Raw genomic sequence first — 16,957 nt, 5'->3', positions numbered from 1 at the left:
AATTGCAATGGACATTGGACCTCGTAATAGCGTGCAAAGCTGTGGGGGTATTACTCGATGCTCCATGGTGCTTCAAAATAATGGACACTGTGGATGGTCGCAATATTAACATCTGTCATGATTGCAGCCCTTCAAAGTTTCTCAGAGCGGAATACCTTACGAAGTAGCTGTCATCGTAGTGAGCAGCTCATATATTGTTCGTCTGAGGTTCTGCCTTGAACTAGAGCAGTCTCCGCGAGAAAAATTGATTGCATGAGCTGACAGTTATTAAGCCGGCTTGCTGCTTGTCCCCTCAAATGGACTTGGCAAACAAAGTACATAGTGGCAGGTGTAGTCTGTAGACAGCGATACAGGCTTAACTAGATAATGTTCTATCCAAATGCTGCACTCGGTGCGCTAACTATCTACATGTTGATTAGGGTCATGAAAGGTTACCTATGAACCAGACAACGAGTGACAGTGGAGATGACTTGAATGAAGCATCCGGCGGGCCATTCCATCAAGCGAATCGTGTCTGCATTTGTATACACACGCGAGTCTGTGAGCCTCCCACAGCACCTCGTCATGGATTGTAATCTATGGTATAAAGGAGATGCTATATTATTGGTACAACACATCGCATTGTACAACTCTCGGCTACCTAGTACTCGAGTAATACCACGCCATAGAGGCATTACACGACGCAAATGTCTCCGGGCTACCTAGAGCGCTGAAGCCGGAAACAAGTCTTTGCCGGTCTACCGTCTACCTGTCAGATATGTCTTGCGGAGGATTTCAGTTAAGATACAGCCCCTAGACAAAATGCGTTGGCAGCGTTGCAACATTAGAAGTCAGCAAGTGTGTGGGGTCCCCGTGTGTCAGATCATTCCAAGGTAGGAATTGGATAGCTAACGTATTGTGTAGTTTAAGCCTCAAGCTACGGCTTAAGCTTATTTTAGCGGTGACGCACCAATTCAACCTACATCATAAATCCGCTCATAAATCTGCTGGATTAATATCACAGTGACAAGCTGACTCTTCGTACGAAAAAACACTTTGTCTTTTCCTAGCCATGAAGGAGTGACAATAGACTTGGAACTGATCAGGATATAAATAGAACCTGCAGGGGTTGACCCTCGTCAGTTTTTCAACCACATCTCCGTACCCTGTGACTGTTCGTACACAGACGCGCATTCAGCAACACGCGTCTTTATCATGAGTTGGAGAGCGAATCCTACGAGGATTCATTCCAATGTCAAGCCTGTACTCAGATGGAAAGTATACCCGCTTCCCATCCGAGCATATCGACGGGTCTCCCTCTTTGATCGGCAAATGGCCTGGTCGCGTCGATGCTCATCACAATGGACGTCGAACCCGACAGTGTTCCCAACCTTCGATTTGCGGCTGTTAGATCCATCCCTCAAATATGAAGAGCTTGCAACAAGGGGTGATGTGTCCAAGGAGATATGCACATATTCGGTCGAGGAAGGAGATGTGCTGAATGACCGATATCACATCCTACACCAAATAGGCTGCGGCCCTACTTCAACTGTTTGGTTTGCTGTCGACATGTTGTATGTATTCCACCCAATCAGGTGCAATGCTACGCTGACTTACAGTTCACGATAGGGATCCAAGAATGGTCGTGTTGAAGATCTACGTGGTGGACTATATGCTCAATACATATGGAAGAATTCACCCACCAAAGTTGTACAATCAGCTCGAGTGCCCACTTTACGAAGTGAGCGATCGATTTACAATGAAGGGCCCTCAAGGTTCTCATATTTGTGTTGTCCACGAGGCGCCCTCAATGGACCCCGAACAAGTGCATGCGGGGGACCACCATGACCTCGGATTGATCAGATCTACAATGAAGCAAATGCTCATCATGTTGGACTTTTTACATACTGATTGTTATCTGACAGCTCGTATATCACCTAATGATCCTCCTGATGGGCAGTCTGCTAATTCTGTCGCAGGTATAGACCCGAATAAGCATCTGGATGCTAACACCGATCGCGCACGGGTTGCTGGGCCCAGCAATGGCCAGCCCATTACCCCGATCATTCTTCCAGGCGATGGTGTTCCCCTCACCTTCCATTTTCCAGACGAGGACAAGTCCGACATCGCCGAAAACCATTCCAGGTCCCCGGAAGAGATCCTAAAGTCGAAGGTAACCTACAAGACCGATATTTGGGCCATTGGAATGACTGTGAGTATTCAATCATAAGACAAAACCAGTATATCGGCTCATATCCTGCAGGCATGGAGATCTACCAATTTCCAAGAGATGATCAACGGAAGGAACTCAAATGGAGCCTTCGATGACCGAGTTCACGTCGCAGAGCTGGTTGCTCTACTTGGTCCTCCTCCAGCAGCATTCCGCGAGAATGTGAGACTCGGGTCCATGTTCTGGGACGGAGAGGGGAATTGGACGGGCCAAGCTCCCATACCAAACCGGAGCCTGGAGAGTCTGACATCTAGCGATGGTGCCAGCGAAGAGGCGGAGGGATTCCTAAAGTGGATAAAAAATGCCCTGCAATGGGATCCTGACGACCGACCGACGGCACTCGGTCTGTTGCGCCATGATTGGATGTCCCAGACGACCAAGCCTGTGAAGGGAGAAGACACAGAGGTATCCATAGAGGGCGGCTAAGGCCAGTCCTTTCCTCGTGTATGGTTCAAACATCTGTACATGTATGCTTAGACATAGAAGCTCCACTCAAGTCAACTGCACTCAGTGAAAGACCTGTTGGGCCGCCCGTGAATTAGGAAGGAGTATACAAGGAGACTAACCAACCAATTGATAGCCAAATATGTAGAACCTAAGTGGTTTCTACAGTGTGGACCAGCAAATTACAAAATTATATAACGTGGATCCTCGTTGTTCGGGCACCCCGGATATTCGGGCAGGCACCCTCAATTTTCCTCTCCTCACCAAACCTCCAATTTTCAAATGCCTACCATGCCACCAATCCGTGGCCAAAAATCTTAGAAATTAGTTGAGCAGGTAGACAGAATCCTGCTTGTAAATAAGGTTATTAAAAATGCTGGGTTACCTCCATTGCTGCTGCTGCTCGCTCTTTCAAGGTCCCGCGGTCTACGCGGGATCCAGGTGGTTACTATTTGGTCTGTCATGAGGGCTACAAGCCATAAATTCACCCATAACTAGGAGGATCAATCCAGGATAGATTAATCTCTATGGTCACTAGAGGTGCTGCTCTTACGATCGCCATGTCGAGAGATATAGCCAATATACAACTCGAAACCCGCAGAGGGGATACCCTCCAGACCGTTGGCAATAATTGGCCAACACGATACATCAAACGACATCCCGAGCTTTCTAGTCAATTCTCTCGTGGTTATAGCTATAAACGCGACTTGCTGGAAGATCCAAATACCATTATTGGGAGGTTCAAGCCTGTTGAAATCACGAGTGCTCAATATGGTATCACTTCGGATGATATCTACAACTTTGACGAACCAGGGTTTGCAATGGGAGTTATTGCAGTGACAAAGGACATTACACAGTCATTCTGTACCGGTCGGAGGGGTGTTTTGCAGGATGGCAGTCGCAAATGAGTGAATATTGTCGGTCAAGTTAGTTGATGAGCGTATCTTGATGCGGGATGAAATTGAGCATTTATGAAAATGGAACAGAAAGCAGACAAGAAAGATGGACAAATTAATGAAGCAAATACCCAGTAGAGGCGATTTAACCGAGCTTTAGGGTCCTACTACCAATGTTGGTGGTGAGGAAGGTACCTAGTGTGAGATATATATCTCGTCCTACATCCGCTCTAGAACCCTATGTTGAACCTACACTCCATATTTTACCCCCTATGCGTCGGCAAATCGCCTGTTCTGGGTGTCATAAAAAAGGGCATTCTTTTAACAAATGCCCCAAAACTTAGTTTAGTAAAATTTATGGGTTTCTGGTTGATTAATTGGCGTTTAAAAAAGGTAGGAAAGTTGATGTTTTGAAGTTCCTGCCCGAATATCCGGGATGCCCGAACAACGAGGATCCACGTTAGTCATGTTTGAAACCTTAGGTCCCGAATGGTAGCATGGAAGATCCGTTGTGATCTTCTGGTTAAACCGTCGGGAGGCGTGCTTTATAATGGTCGGTCTTGGCCCTTGGTAACATTAGCATCACATACAGCTCGATAAATGTTGTCTCCTTATCCAATGTAGGTATACATACATAGGAACATAGCCACACATAGTGGATCCATCCCATAGTAGATTTACGTTCCCCACATAGACCCACCCGGCATTAACCCGTAGAGACCCACTATACACCTTATTCCAAGGGAATTCAACTTCCGGCAGAATCTGGCAATTTTCTGAGAGTGTCCTGTCCTGGGTATTTCATAGTATTCATGCAGAAATACTGTATTTGATCGAATATGTACCTTCATTTGATACCAGAGTACTAGGAAAATCAAAATACTATGCTTCACACGGTAACTACCTATTCATTGCAATAAAACAGTATTTATTGCGGTATTCTTCATGAGTGCAGGTTCCTAGTTCAAGACGGTATCTTAGTTTTGTATATGGCCGGCATGGATGGAGGGCGGTTTTTTTCGTAACAGGGAGAAGCTAGTGAGCAGGTCCATTATTCAGAAGCCTTGCGTGGGTGCCGAGTTCCGTTTAGCTTTCCGCCAACTGGCAAGGACATAGGTATCCCCACGTGCCTCAATATCCCACCGCACCAAGTACTGCATCTGATCTGTTGTTTGATTCTATGGCCAAAGGTATCATTTTTCAAGGTTGTTTGACAACTTAATCTCATCGACCTCGAATTCAGCGGTACCTAGCCCGACAGGTAGCGCGATCAATTGCTTTAAGAACCTACACAGTGAAGAGGGCAACGCTCAAGGCTGTGTGATCTGAGGCACACGGAGCCATAGGGCCATCGAATCGGAGGTGTGGAAACTGGCGACCCGAGACTCGACTCCCACTCGAAATTTGACTATCAGATCGCGAAAAGAGGGGCGCGCCGATTGGCGATTACGCGTGACCGTGAGCGCGTGAGCACGTGACCATTTTAGCATCATTATTCATTGTGGCTGGCAAATGGCAATACAGTACGTTATCAGCCTATCAGTAACAGGAGTCTTACTGTGTACAAAAGTCAGGAAGAGCAAGAAGGCTATATAACATATGTAGATTGTAGTACATTAACATTGGACGTACATATCAACAGGAGGACCAATTAGGTCGCAAATCCTACATAGGTGGTCACGCAAGGAAAAACCGAGGTCGGGCAGCCAACCGGCGAGCCCAAAGTTGGAGCAGTGAACGGAGAGACGGAGACCATTTAACGGCCAGTTTTGACTGGCATCTCCTTTCCTTCATACTTGGTGTCTCCTGGTCCGACTTCGCTGTCGGGGACCACTTTTGGCCCACCGCCACGCTCCACGAGCCTGCCTCCGTGCGCGCTCTGGTAGACATTCACGTCGTACGTGTATTTTACGAGCAGATGGTACACGTAGACTGTTCGTGTCTGCCCATATCGGCGCGCACGACCAATGGCTTGGGTCATCCCAGAATTGTAATCCCTCTGGGTAGCGGCAATTAATGGGGACAAAAAGATGACGTGATTTGCGCATTGCAGGTTTCTGAATCAGTTAGACGGTCGACCAACTTCCAATGACAAGAGAGATTACTTACAATCCTGCAGCCATTGAACTACCCAGTTCGAGCAGCAAAGCCTTGGGGCGTGGAAGGACTTCCGATGAGCCTCTCTTCGGCTTGGACCCCTCAGTGAAGTCAGTGATCCCTTTCATGCCGGTGGTCTTGGTGACCTTGCGATGCTCAATCCCAGCATTCCGAAGGGCATCGGACGTGACGAGCACGAGAGTGGGTGCTTGAATGAAAACAATGACAAGCTCATCCTGTGGGGTGTTCTGGATAATTCGGACGAGCTGGTCGAGCTTGGAGCTCCTGGTTGTACCCTCGTTGATCACATCGTCACGGCAGATAACCTTTGATGCTTCAAACTTGGCCTTGCAGCCTTCAACGGGGCAGGACTCGGTCACCTTCGCAGTAGCAAGGCAATTCTTGCAGAGGGCGTGCCCGCAGACTTCGATGATGTGGATATTTGCATCCACTTCCCACGTTGCGCAGGCTTCATATTCACATTGTGGGGTTTGCCCACTGGATATCTGGAGCAAATGTTGATTGTATCGATCTTGACGCAACAATTTGGCCGCTTGCTTCAACTGAGCAAGGATTTCATTTCCTAGATTCTGACGAACCTTTGACGCTGCAACGGCGGGTGCATCATCGATTCCTGCACTGTTTGTAGGTCTGACACGTCTTGCCCTGACCAAGCTCAAGGCTTTCTGAAACCGTCCGTCGACCTTTGCTTTGGTTTCTTCAACAACTTTCCTGTCGTCGTACGAATCAAAGCCCAACCTCAAACGTCTGATGAAGTCTTCGCCGAGGCCCACATCAAATTCGTCTTTCACCACGGCAATCAGAGAGTCTCGGCAACCTGCCGGCGAAATGTCTTCCGGGGTGGTTTCTGTGGCTTTGCCTTTGAGCGTGGTTTTCTTTGAAGCTGTCGCTGTAGGGTTTCCTGCTCGCCCCTCCGGTTCCCGATACCAAAATGTAACCGCTTCACTAATGAGCGAGTCTATTCTGGATTCGGTCTGAAGCGTTTGCGTATGCACATTTTTCATCACTTCCTGTGTGGGGATCCAGTTTTGCTTCCCAACCTGGGTGACCACACTACACATGACGAGAGACTCCGTGGGAGGCAGTTTCCTTGACAAGATGCTGTTCACCGGCCCGGAGACACTCTTGGTCTCGTTTTCCAGTGCGTCAAATAGCAGCTTGTAGTTTCTAGCCTCGGCTGGGGACGGATCAATCATGACAAGTGTCTGATGGCACTCAATGCCCTTGGTCTCTGCGGTGTTCTGGCGTGCGTATCGGTCCAGGAATCTTTGTGCAAGATCCCTGCGGTTACTATACCACGCATTGCTGCGAGAGGCGTGGTATGATTGGAATGCCTCGACTTTCGTGTACCTTTTCCGCACATCTCGCAGTCGAGGGTTCTTGCTCGGCATCTCACAATCGCCATCGTCGTCAATACCAAGGTTGAGACCGAGGTAAAGCGCAATACTCTTGATGTCAGCAAATTCATCAAGTGCAGGCGTCCCAGAAAGCACCCATTTCGAACGCGCTTCTAATGAGAGCAGGGCTATCTCCTTTCCTTCCCCGGCGTATGTGTATTCGTCGATTACTACACGATTAAACCTGAAAGCGTGCAAGAATGCGCCCTTAACAATCCGCCAGTCTTGATCGTGACCTGCCGGTATATTGAATTCCGCACGGTCATCCCTGACGGCCTTCGGCTTGGTACGGCTTTTCGTCTTCAGACTGGACGAGGTGGTTTTTCGCCGTTTCTCGGCTGGACCCTCCTTCGCACACCCTCGCTTCGGCTGACCTGTAGTGGTTGATGATACTTGATCCGAATCGGGATCATCGGAATCTTCAGAGTCGTTGGAGTTGTCAGTGTCGTCGGAATCGTCCAATCCTGGAGCAGGCCCTGTATCCGCATCCTCAGTTGCTCCCGAGCCATTTTCTGTTTCCGAGCCATGATTAGCTGCGGCAAATGCTTTGCCACGGAGGCGCCTGGAAGGTACGTAAGTGGATTCGGTTTGCGTCTCTTGAACTCGGCGACGGCGGGCCTCCAATTGCTGAAGCATCGCCTCAGGGCCGAACGTTCTCAATGTGCCAACAGACTCTCGCAGGGAAGCACGAGCGTCATTGAACCAGCTTTCGAAGTTTCTACCTGTTGGTCCGTTCCCTTTTCCGGGAGCCTGCGGTGCCCCGGTAAATCTTTGCAGTCGGGCGTAATAAGCATCGCCGCCCAGGACACTCCATGACAAAATCACGATATCGGCATCTTGGACAGCCCTGATCGTGACTCTGTTGATGTTTGTCGATATCGCCAAGACGTTGTACATGCTTCCAAGGAACTTTTTGCATTCCGAAACCCACTGCGTGAACACGTTCTTGGGAACAATGATCAAAGTGGCATTTGTGGGTATCAGCCCGTGGTCTTCAACGGGGCGACTGTAATCTTTCATCCATTGAGCATCGATAAGTGCAAGGACTATGGCAGTTTTTCCATATCCAACCTCGTCAGCTAGCACACCACCGCGGATAACTTTTGGCATGGTCACTTTAACTTCAGCGCGCCAGGGCATCACCGGAAGGATCGCCTCTTCGACTTCTTCTTCCGCAAACGGTTCAATGTCGGCAGCTTCTTGTGAAACCATCCAGTTCAACGAGCGAAGCTGTTCTGTCCGCAGCTTGAATATGAAATTGGGAGGCTGTAGTGCACACGCATCGTTCTTGTTGTTCATCAAGGTAAACATAGCTGGATTGCGGTGGTTCATATCGTACGCATGCGGGAGTAGTCGCCAGTGAGATTTGACCGTCTCACGGCCTGCGACGCCAACCAATTTCCCTTGTGCCTGGTGCGTCAGGGCCTGAACATTGAGAGTAAATCTCAATTCAGCATCTCCTTGCTCGTTGACCCTTCTGAACACCAAGAACGGCGAGGGTCGGGTTTTGATGGCATGCTCGTACAATGCAGCCTCCTGGGGGTTCTCAATAGGCATAATCCGGCCAGCTTTGTCCCGGCCCCAAATCATGGTTGGTCCCGGAGGATTGCAAGTATCACAATTATCGCGCAGGTCATGGCTGTGATCCGAGGAGCCTGGGCAGAGGATTTCGCTCCAGTTTTCGAAATCGGACCATGCCGAGATCTTTGGGAACAACCAAGCGAGGCTCTTCAATTCTCTCGCAGAGGCTTCTGGATCCCATGATTGCCAATAGGTGGTTGCCTTGGGCAGATTGATGGTGGCTGTAGAGGCTCCCAGCGACACGAGGGTCACAGAAGCATTGTGGCATCCATGATTTCCAATCGAGACTTGAACACCGGGTTGCAAGGTGTCGAGGGTAATGTGTTCACCGTCACAAAGGACGAACTGCACGTTGGGAGCCTTGGCCCATTGGCGACAGGAGGCAGACACACGTTGCGAATCCGACGTTACATCCCATGCTCTCCAGGTTGGGGATAACTCAGCGATGGTCGTTCTCGCATCATATCCTGTTCGCCGGTTGTGTTCCAAGGCAAATACACAAGCATCCTCATCGAGCGGTCCGATCTTTGTCTGGTCCAAGTACAGGAATACTGGAGGCCTATTCGCGGTGTTATCTTCCCTGCGGTACAAAGATCCCAGCGCTGTTCCACACTCAGGGAGCCAATTGTACACTCCTTCGACGTCAACATCGAGAACTGCGCCGTTTTCACACGGTCCTTGAACCAGGAGACTGTCCCAAACTTTTGACTCGTTCACAATGGGGTCTTGAAGACCACACGTAGCTTGGAACGAGGGAACATGATTTCCTCGACCGGTGATTGTCAATGACAATAACGTGCTTATTGGCGATGATACATCCCAATGACCACGGAGAAGCGACACAGGGCCCGGACTCATTCGTGCGATTGGCTTGGCCAATATTTCGCGAATGGGGCTTCGCATGCTTGCAGACTCGGGGGGCTTTGCGTACAAAAGCCACTGGATAGAGTCCGGACCGATTTCAAGGAACAAGTTCGAGTGATCGCCCTCGTACACAACTCGCCATTTTCTTCCGCGCTTGATCTCAAAAAAGCGAAATTGGTCGTGCACGGCAGACCTGGTGCATTGAAGGAAGTCGCCCCAGAATTGGGCGAGAATTTCGCCTGAGTAAAGGGGTTTAAATGTCTCGAAAGTCGAATCAGATAGGCCGGAAAGCCTGATCTTCATCGGCACCACACTTTTCACATCTTCAATGAATTCTGAAGGCTTCGCTCTGGAAAGAGGGGAAACATGCCGATATGAGTGTGTTGGGTTGCCACGGCAGGATCCGCAAGCGGTATGCCCGCATAGTGTGCAGAGGAAGATCGAATCATGAACCCCAGTCTGCCTCTCGCAGTAACAACAAATCACACTGCACGCTGCTTTGGCTTTCATAGCAAACTGGTCGACAGGGGGAACGTCGGCGACTTGGAGAGTGCGTCTCACGAAGCCGTAAACCTCGTTTGGAACAAGACGTGGTGTCTGCGTGTCGCCGGGTGGGATTGAACCCGCTTTGTCGTTGTCGAGAATTTTATGCACGGCTATCAAACCAGCAAGCATGACTGCACACACTACAGTACTGGTCATTGCATTACCTGCCATGTCCATCAAATCGGCGTTTGTTTCTCTGGTCAGCAGCATCCGATCGAGTGGCAGGCCTTGCAGTGAAAGAGCCTCCGTGCCAGATACGGGGCCGCCCCTGGTGGTTGAGAAGGGTATTCCCTTCGGTGTTATGCAACCTGCAACTCCAGCACTTGCAATTGTCTCATTGCTTCGATCAACGCCCTGAGACAGGTCAATCCAACGTCTGTTAAGTGAAGTGTTAGTCAACGATCCCTGAAGTGAAGTGACGGTAGAGTAAAACTTACTCCTTGTGATTCATATCATATCCTTGAAGCATTCGCTTCAAGAAATTGATGTCGATCGTGTCCCACACTCGCTCTGGCTGCGTCCGCCAGAAACGGTGCCAGTAGAAGTCAGGCGCCTGCAGGTCATTGACTCCGGGCAGGGACCGAGTAATCGGTCTCCCGGTGCCCAAAGCAAGGTCTTTTCGGTGCTGAGCGTGCCGGATTTTGTACTGTTCCCAACTGACCTCGCTCCGGGACTCGAGGCAGGCTTTCATCTCGATGAGCTCGAGTCGGCGGTCGTCATCGTCTAGCATGAATTGTCCGACAGGCGCACTTGCTGGGCGTTTGAACTTCTCGATAAGGTCGCTAACGCGTCCAGCGAGTGTCATTCCCCGCGGGTCCAGAGGGTTAATCAGGCCGACTTCTTTCAAGCGGCGCTGGTCAATGATAACCATGTACCCACGCTCGCGTGTCTGCGGGATGTAGTAGTGCTTGGTATCAACGTTGGCTTGCACACACATGTATCCGAGCTTCTCCCACTTGTCTTTCATCTGAGCCCATGGCGCGCCTCGGACATTCTCCTGGATGACCATCTGGGGTCGATATTTTTCTGCGTACTGCAACAGGCCGCCAAATGTTGCCGCGGATTCTCCACCTTGCTGGAGTGACTTTTGGACGCTGTTCAACGGTGAAAAGTCGACACAGGCGGTGCCAGCAATCAAAATGTCCAGGCCACCTGGAATTGCTTCCAAGGATCCATAGGCGGTCCGCCTGGACTGGAGGTTAGTTACATGGTCAATTCAAAGGTAGATGAGTATGGAGACTTACGCCTTCTCTCCACCGAGCTCGGTAATATCTCGGAACAACACCGGTGGGCGGAAGTTTCGTTCAATGTATGATTGCTTGAATGGGACAATCTCGCAGCTGAAGGCGTGCGAGATCCGGAATTGCTGGTTTGATACGAGACCTATACCAAGAAGAGATTAGCCATTGGTTCATCATCGTCTTTGAGATGTCTGATGTCAACTGCATCAAATCGACCCCAAGCGTTGCCAGGGACGCGGGTAGAGTTAGGGCAAAGACCATCCATGTGATATCGGACCCGCAACATCCGCAGCGTCGATAGGATACATGAACCTCGGAGCAACACCCAAGCAATCGACCAAAGCAAAACAAAACAACCAAACAAAGAACAAAGAAGGTATGTCACTGCACTTACCCGTCTGAATCAACTCTAGGGCCAGAAGAGGAGCTTCCGTTCCTGAACACATTGTGGCCACTCGAAGTGGTCGACCACCAAGCTGAGAGAGGACACGCTCGAATCCCAGCTCCTGGGCCTTCGATGCCATGTCAGCGAAGATATCAGGCAGCCTGTACAGGGGCGGGAGGTTGGTGGCTAGATATCGCTTCGAGTCGATCGCGCGTCCTCGCCGCAGCTCGGGAATCTCATCTGCTCCAGCGGGAGGCTTCTGATCATCCTTCGCCGGACCATACGGCAGCAGCTGCTGAGTAAGTTCCTTCTTGGCCGGCATTGTTGCGTCAAAGAAAGGCTAAGGATGGGATGAAGGTGTTGATGATGAAACAGAGGAACGACAACACAGGATGGGGGTTGAGTCGGAGTTGATGAAACAGAGGAACTACAATACAGAAGATAAATGAAAACAGTCTTTGAGGGAAGACAAAATGATGCGGGAAATGGATGAAAGTGTGTACAGGAGAAGGAGAAGAAAGAAAAGAATTGGACTGGAGAAGATCCTCTATTTATGTCGATTGATCCAGACTAGGCAACGCATCTGCGCGCATGAGAATTGACAAATACGGCGGCAGCTCTCGACCATGCCCATGCCTCGTCTGGAAAGAGAAGATTCCGGCTATCACCTCCCAGCCGCGCCGAGCAGAAGACACGCCAAATTGGGAAAAAGCTCTTGACCATGCCCTATACCTCACCTGCAAAGAGAAGGCTCCGGTCATGAGGTCCCAGCTGCCGCGATTCAGGCGACGCCGGATTGGGCGGGAGCCCTCTGAAGATGTTGTTCGGAGCAAGCGCCGGCGAGGTGATCCCAGCCGCGCTGAATAGGGTCATTCTGGATTAGGCAGCGCTTTTCCAAACCACCACTGGCACTGCTACATACCCAACTCATCAAGGGAAGACTGCTCTTGATCAGCCTACATAGTCTCATGACGGACGGCAGCATTATAACATCAACAATCAGCTATGCTAACTGCGTAATGGCTCGCGCAGGCAGACAGGAGCGAATAGCGCAGCCTCCGTTACAGGTATGATATCAAGGGTCAGGCAGTCTTTGTAGCGTCAGGGTTCGCAGCCATGAGACAGAGTTCATAATGCTGATGGGGATGTCAGACAAAAACATGACAAGCTCGCAGCAAGAAATGGGAATGTGGCAGACTACATTACTGGTACGATGTTCAGGTTCAGGCTGTCTCTGCATGTGCAGTGTCAGGGCCTACAGCGATGATACAAAGCTACAGATACAAAGCTACAGGATGGCGATGATGGGAATATCAGACAAAAGCATGGCAAGCTCACCGCAATCCGAAACCCCTATGTTGTACGTGTCATGCATGTTTCCTAGGCGCGAAAATCCGTTGGAAGCTTCCAGATCGACAAACGCGCTCGACCTTGTAAACTTATTAGAGGCTACGGGGAGAAGGTTCTGACATGAGATGTATACCTAGAATGAAGAGGGTCAACTTAGAAAATGTCATTGCTACTATCCAGAAAATAGAGCTTCAGATAGAGTCGTTATGCAAATAGAAAGATTTCACCCCCATTGCGCCACCATTCGCCTGGTACAGTAGTGAAACAAACGAAAGAAAGGCTCTGAGATACCAGCCACACCAGGCTCGCTACCAGAGAGCAGAGGACGAAGTATCAAAGTACACGTGATTGCATGCCGTGTCATGAGTAGAGGAGGACCCCTTCCCTCGACGGGGGGCAAGGCATCAATAGTAGCCTGAGGCATGGCGAGGACTTGCCGAAGGAGCTCTTCCTGGCCGAGCATGGGAGATGTTCGCCGAACTCCCTACCATTTGTGTGAAAAGATGACAAGACGCCAGTTGGAAGATACTGGTACAAGAGAAAGCACTTCAGAGGATACCCTGCTTTTGCAGATCCCTGTAGATCCTTTCAGGCATCACGTTACCCTCTGCATCCTCCATCTGAACGACATTCTCACGATTGTCCCGCTCCTTTTTGCGCTCCTTTTCGAGTTGTTCCGCAAGCGCCATCGCCTCGTTAATGCTGGTAATCTCACGGAAGAGATTGGTGTTTGCTGTGATACCGAGGCATGTCAATCCGTAGATGTGGCGAGATTCCGAGAAATGTTTGTCAAATGCTCGGCGACCCATGTAGGTGAAGTTTCCGCAAATCTCGCACGGGTATTCAACACCGAGTCCGTGGAGCTTGTAAAGCCAGAATGGAATAGGTTTTCCATCCCATGCCAGTGGCAGCTTCAACGGGTTGTAGACTTGCTCCTCGTCATCATGGTCCGACTCTTCACCGTCAAGACCCTCAGGAGCTGGGTTGTCAAGGCCGGCCTGCACAGCTTCCAATTCGGCTTGGCGCTCGCGTTCGGTCATACCCTGTCGACGCTCAACATTGATTCTAGTCGCTTGTCGCTCTTCCTGCAGGACGTTTGCCAGGCTTCGGATTTGGTGTTCACGTCGTGCTACTTCGCGCTCCTTCAAACTCCGAGCCAAAGACTTTATTTCCGATGCAGATGGCTTGTCGCTGGTTGTACCTCCTGCCTTTCGAGCTTCTGCCGCTCGGATGTGTTTTCTGGCAGTCAAATGGTTCCGGTAGACATTGGCATTCTTAAATTCCTTCTCGCAGTCAGCGCACCAAGTGCCCTCGCCGGTGCCTTGGGTTGCCGGGCCAGAGGTACCGTTCTCTGATTTCTCTTCTGCCCAGCCCGGAACTTCCTTTGCTGCCCATTGTTTTTCAAATTCGCTGTCGAAGCTGGCGAAAAGGTCGTTCAACGGTTGCAATGGTTGGGTTCGCTTGATGAAACTCTCCAAATAGGCGGCAAGTTCGCTGACGTAGCTGAAGTAGCGATCAGAGATCTTGTCGGAACGTTTGATTGGCATAGCTGGGAGCGTGAAGGAGTCGAAATTTTCCAAATATTGAATGTAGTTCAAACGCTTCATCCCAGGAAGGTTCATGTAATCTTTGTGGAAAGACGTAAGATCCAGATATTGTCCAAACCCTTCTTCACCAGTGAACATATTGTCGATTATGGAACGGGAAACTTCTCCTTCGCCAGGGTGACGGCGAGTGTATGCCTGCTCAAGGTTTTCGATGGGCTCATTCGGATAGCGCTTGTGGTGCTCCTTGATCTCTCCGAGCTGCTTGTAGAATTCTTCGAATTGATCACCTGTCGAGATAGCCTGGATTTCCTTCTCTCGTAGTCCGTCGGCATCCTTGTAGATCTCTAGAAGTCGCTTAGACTGGCTCTCGATTCTCTCGAGGTACTGGGCGACTTCATGATCGCGAGCCAATCGGCCTCGAATCTATCGATTGTTAGAACAAGATCTGATTAGCATTGTCTGGGGCGACACTCACATTTCGCGGTTCTTCCGCCACGCGATCAGCGACAGCCTGCTCTAACCTCTCAAGGTCCTCATGGAGATATCTCTGGTCCTCGATCAACATATTTAGAAGTGACCCAATGCAGTGGGGGTTATCCAAATGACGCGCGAAGTGTGTTGGCAAAGTGTCGCCGTGAGTCGCTAATATGCAGATAGTGATTGCAGCTACCTGAGCTGCTACCAATTGGATTGGATGGTCTTTCGCCACCGCCCTTTCTACCGCCCTTTTATGCCGAAATTTGCACCTCCAACTTTTGAATCATGTGACCAAACCGCTTCCGCTGCGAAAAGTTGGGCTGATTAACTTCACTTGATTCTTAAGGCTTCAGGATCCTTGAATCTCATATTCATTTGTTTACCGCTGCTGCTGTACCAACACTTACAATATGGCGGACGGAATTGACAGACGCGCCGAGGGTATGTCGATATCAATCCTGAGCAATATGAACCATGCTAACAGTGAGCAGAGCGCATGGAGTTCAATACCTCCAAGGAGGTGACGGTCGCGCCCACCTTCGAGGACATGCACTTGAAGGAAAGTCTGCTTCGTGGAATTTACGCCTATGGATATGAGTCTCCTTCAGCTGTCCAGTCCCGCGCGATTGTTCAAATCTGCAAAGGTCGCGACACTATCGCCCAGGCGCAGTCCGGTACTGGTAAAACCGCCACTTTCGCGATCAGTACATTGCAGGTTATTGATACTGTTGTACGAGAGACTCAAGGTATGAATTCACTGTCTGGTCAGGTTACATTCAACTCTGAACCGGTTCTGACCACCATTCGCTCATAACAGCTCTCGTCCTATCGCCGACCCGCGAACTCGCAACCCAGATTCAGTCCGTCGTTATGGCCCTCGGCGATTACATGAACGTTCAATGCCACGCCTGTATTGGAGGAACCAACGTCGGCGAAGATATCCGCAAACTCGACTACGGCCAGCACGTCGTCTCAGGAACTCCCGGTCGTGTCGCTGATATGATCCGTCGCCGCAACTTGCGCACACGTCACATCAAGATGCTTGTTCTCGATGAGGCTGATGAACTCCTTAACCGCGGTTTCCGTGAGCAGATCTACGATGTCTATCGATACCTGCCCCCCGCGACGCAGGTCGTCGTGGTCTCCGCCACCCTTCCCTACGATGTTCTCGACATGACTACAAAGTTTATGACCGACCCCGTCCGTGTCCTGGTCAAGCGTGACGAGTTGACACTCGAGGGTATTAAGCAGTACTTCATTGCCGTTGAGAAGGAGGAATGGAAGTTCGACACACTTTGCGATCTCTACGACACCTTGACTATCACCCAAGCCGTTATCTTCTGCAACACCCGCCGAAAGGTCGACTGGCTCGCCGATAAGATGCGCGAGGCCAACTTCACTGTTTCTAGCATGCACGGCGAGATGCCTCAGAAGGAGCGCGATAGTATTATGCAGGATTTCCGTCAGGGTAACTCCCGTGTCTTGATTTCTACCGATGTCTGGGCCCGTGGTATCGATGTTCAGCAAGTCTCCCTCGTCATCAACTACGATTTGCCGACCAACCGTGAGAACTACATTCACCGCATTGGTCGTTCGGGACGTTTCGGCCGCAAGGGTGTGGCCATCAACTTCGTCACCAGCGACGATGTCCGCATCCTTCGTGACATTGAATTGTACTACTCGACACAAATTGACGAGATGCCTATGAACGGTAGGTCCATTCTTTTCATGAAACTTCCGAGTCACTCACTAATTATCTCCCAGTTGCCGATTTGCTTTCATAATTTCCGAATGATATCACGTTCGCGACACCTCTTCATACGTCAAAAGCAACATGGCTTTATTTCTTCCATCGACTTGATCAGATCGAATGCGCTCGCATTGTTGACTCGATATAACTCG

At 50.1% G+C, this 16,957-nt stretch overlaps 5 protein-coding genes across 5 annotated transcripts; 3 read left to right on the top strand and 2 right to left on the bottom strand.

Moving 5' to 3' along the window:
* Positions 1 to 1,194: 1,194 nt before the first annotated feature.
* Positions 1,195 to 2,635, top strand: N7515_001083 (uncharacterized protein; the record flags this gene model as incomplete). The annotated part of the gene is made up of 3 exons (XM_056661827.1): positions 1,195 to 1,553; positions 1,609 to 2,191; positions 2,243 to 2,635. 3 exons carry the CDS (start codon positions 1,195 to 1,197, stop codon positions 2,633 to 2,635), a joined length of 1,335 nt encoding a protein of 444 aa, XP_056526993.1.
* Positions 2,636 to 5,305: 2,670 nt separating this feature from the next.
* N7515_001082 (C-5 cytosine methyltransferase) lies at positions 5,306 to 12,003 on the bottom strand (the record flags this gene model as incomplete). Its single annotated transcript, XM_056661826.1, has 5 exons — positions 5,306 to 5,606; positions 5,659 to 10,431; positions 10,493 to 11,242; positions 11,300 to 11,438; positions 11,691 to 12,003. 5 exons carry the CDS (start codon positions 12,001 to 12,003, stop codon positions 5,306 to 5,308), a joined length of 6,276 nt encoding a protein of 2,091 aa, XP_056526992.1.
* A 151-nt stretch (positions 12,004 to 12,154) lies between these two features.
* Positions 12,155 to 12,548, top strand: N7515_001081 (uncharacterized protein; the record flags this gene model as incomplete). Its single annotated transcript, XM_056661825.1, has 2 exons — positions 12,155 to 12,176; positions 12,256 to 12,548. 2 exons carry the CDS (start codon positions 12,155 to 12,157, stop codon positions 12,546 to 12,548), a joined length of 315 nt encoding a protein of 104 aa, XP_056526991.1.
* A 1,031-nt stretch (positions 12,549 to 13,579) lies between these two features.
* On the bottom strand, positions 13,580 to 15,143 carry N7515_001080 (SF3a splicing factor complex subunit PRP9; the record flags this gene model as incomplete). The annotated part of the gene is made up of 2 exons (XM_056661824.1): positions 13,580 to 15,001; positions 15,054 to 15,143. The coding sequence occupies 2 exons, from the start codon at positions 15,141 to 15,143 to the stop codon at positions 13,580 to 13,582; spliced, it is 1,512 nt and encodes a 503-aa protein (XP_056526990.1).
* Positions 15,144 to 15,465: 322 nt separating this feature from the next.
* N7515_001079 (ATP-dependent RNA helicase eIF4A) lies at positions 15,466 to 16,839 on the top strand (the record flags this gene model as incomplete). Its single annotated transcript, XM_056661823.1, has 4 exons — positions 15,466 to 15,496; positions 15,547 to 15,801; positions 15,873 to 16,766; positions 16,820 to 16,839. 4 exons carry the CDS (start codon positions 15,466 to 15,468, stop codon positions 16,837 to 16,839), a joined length of 1,200 nt encoding a protein of 399 aa, XP_056526989.1.
* Between the last annotated feature and the right edge of the window lie 118 nt (positions 16,840 to 16,957).

This window comes from Penicillium bovifimosum (genome assembly GCF_028826915.1).
Source record: "Penicillium bovifimosum strain IBT 22155 chromosome Unknown utg000001l_segment0_segment0, whole genome shotgun sequence".
Lineage (NCBI taxonomy): Eukaryota > Fungi > Ascomycota > Eurotiomycetes > Eurotiales > Aspergillaceae > Penicillium > Penicillium bovifimosum.
This window is presented reverse-complemented; position numbering and strand designations above follow the sequence as displayed.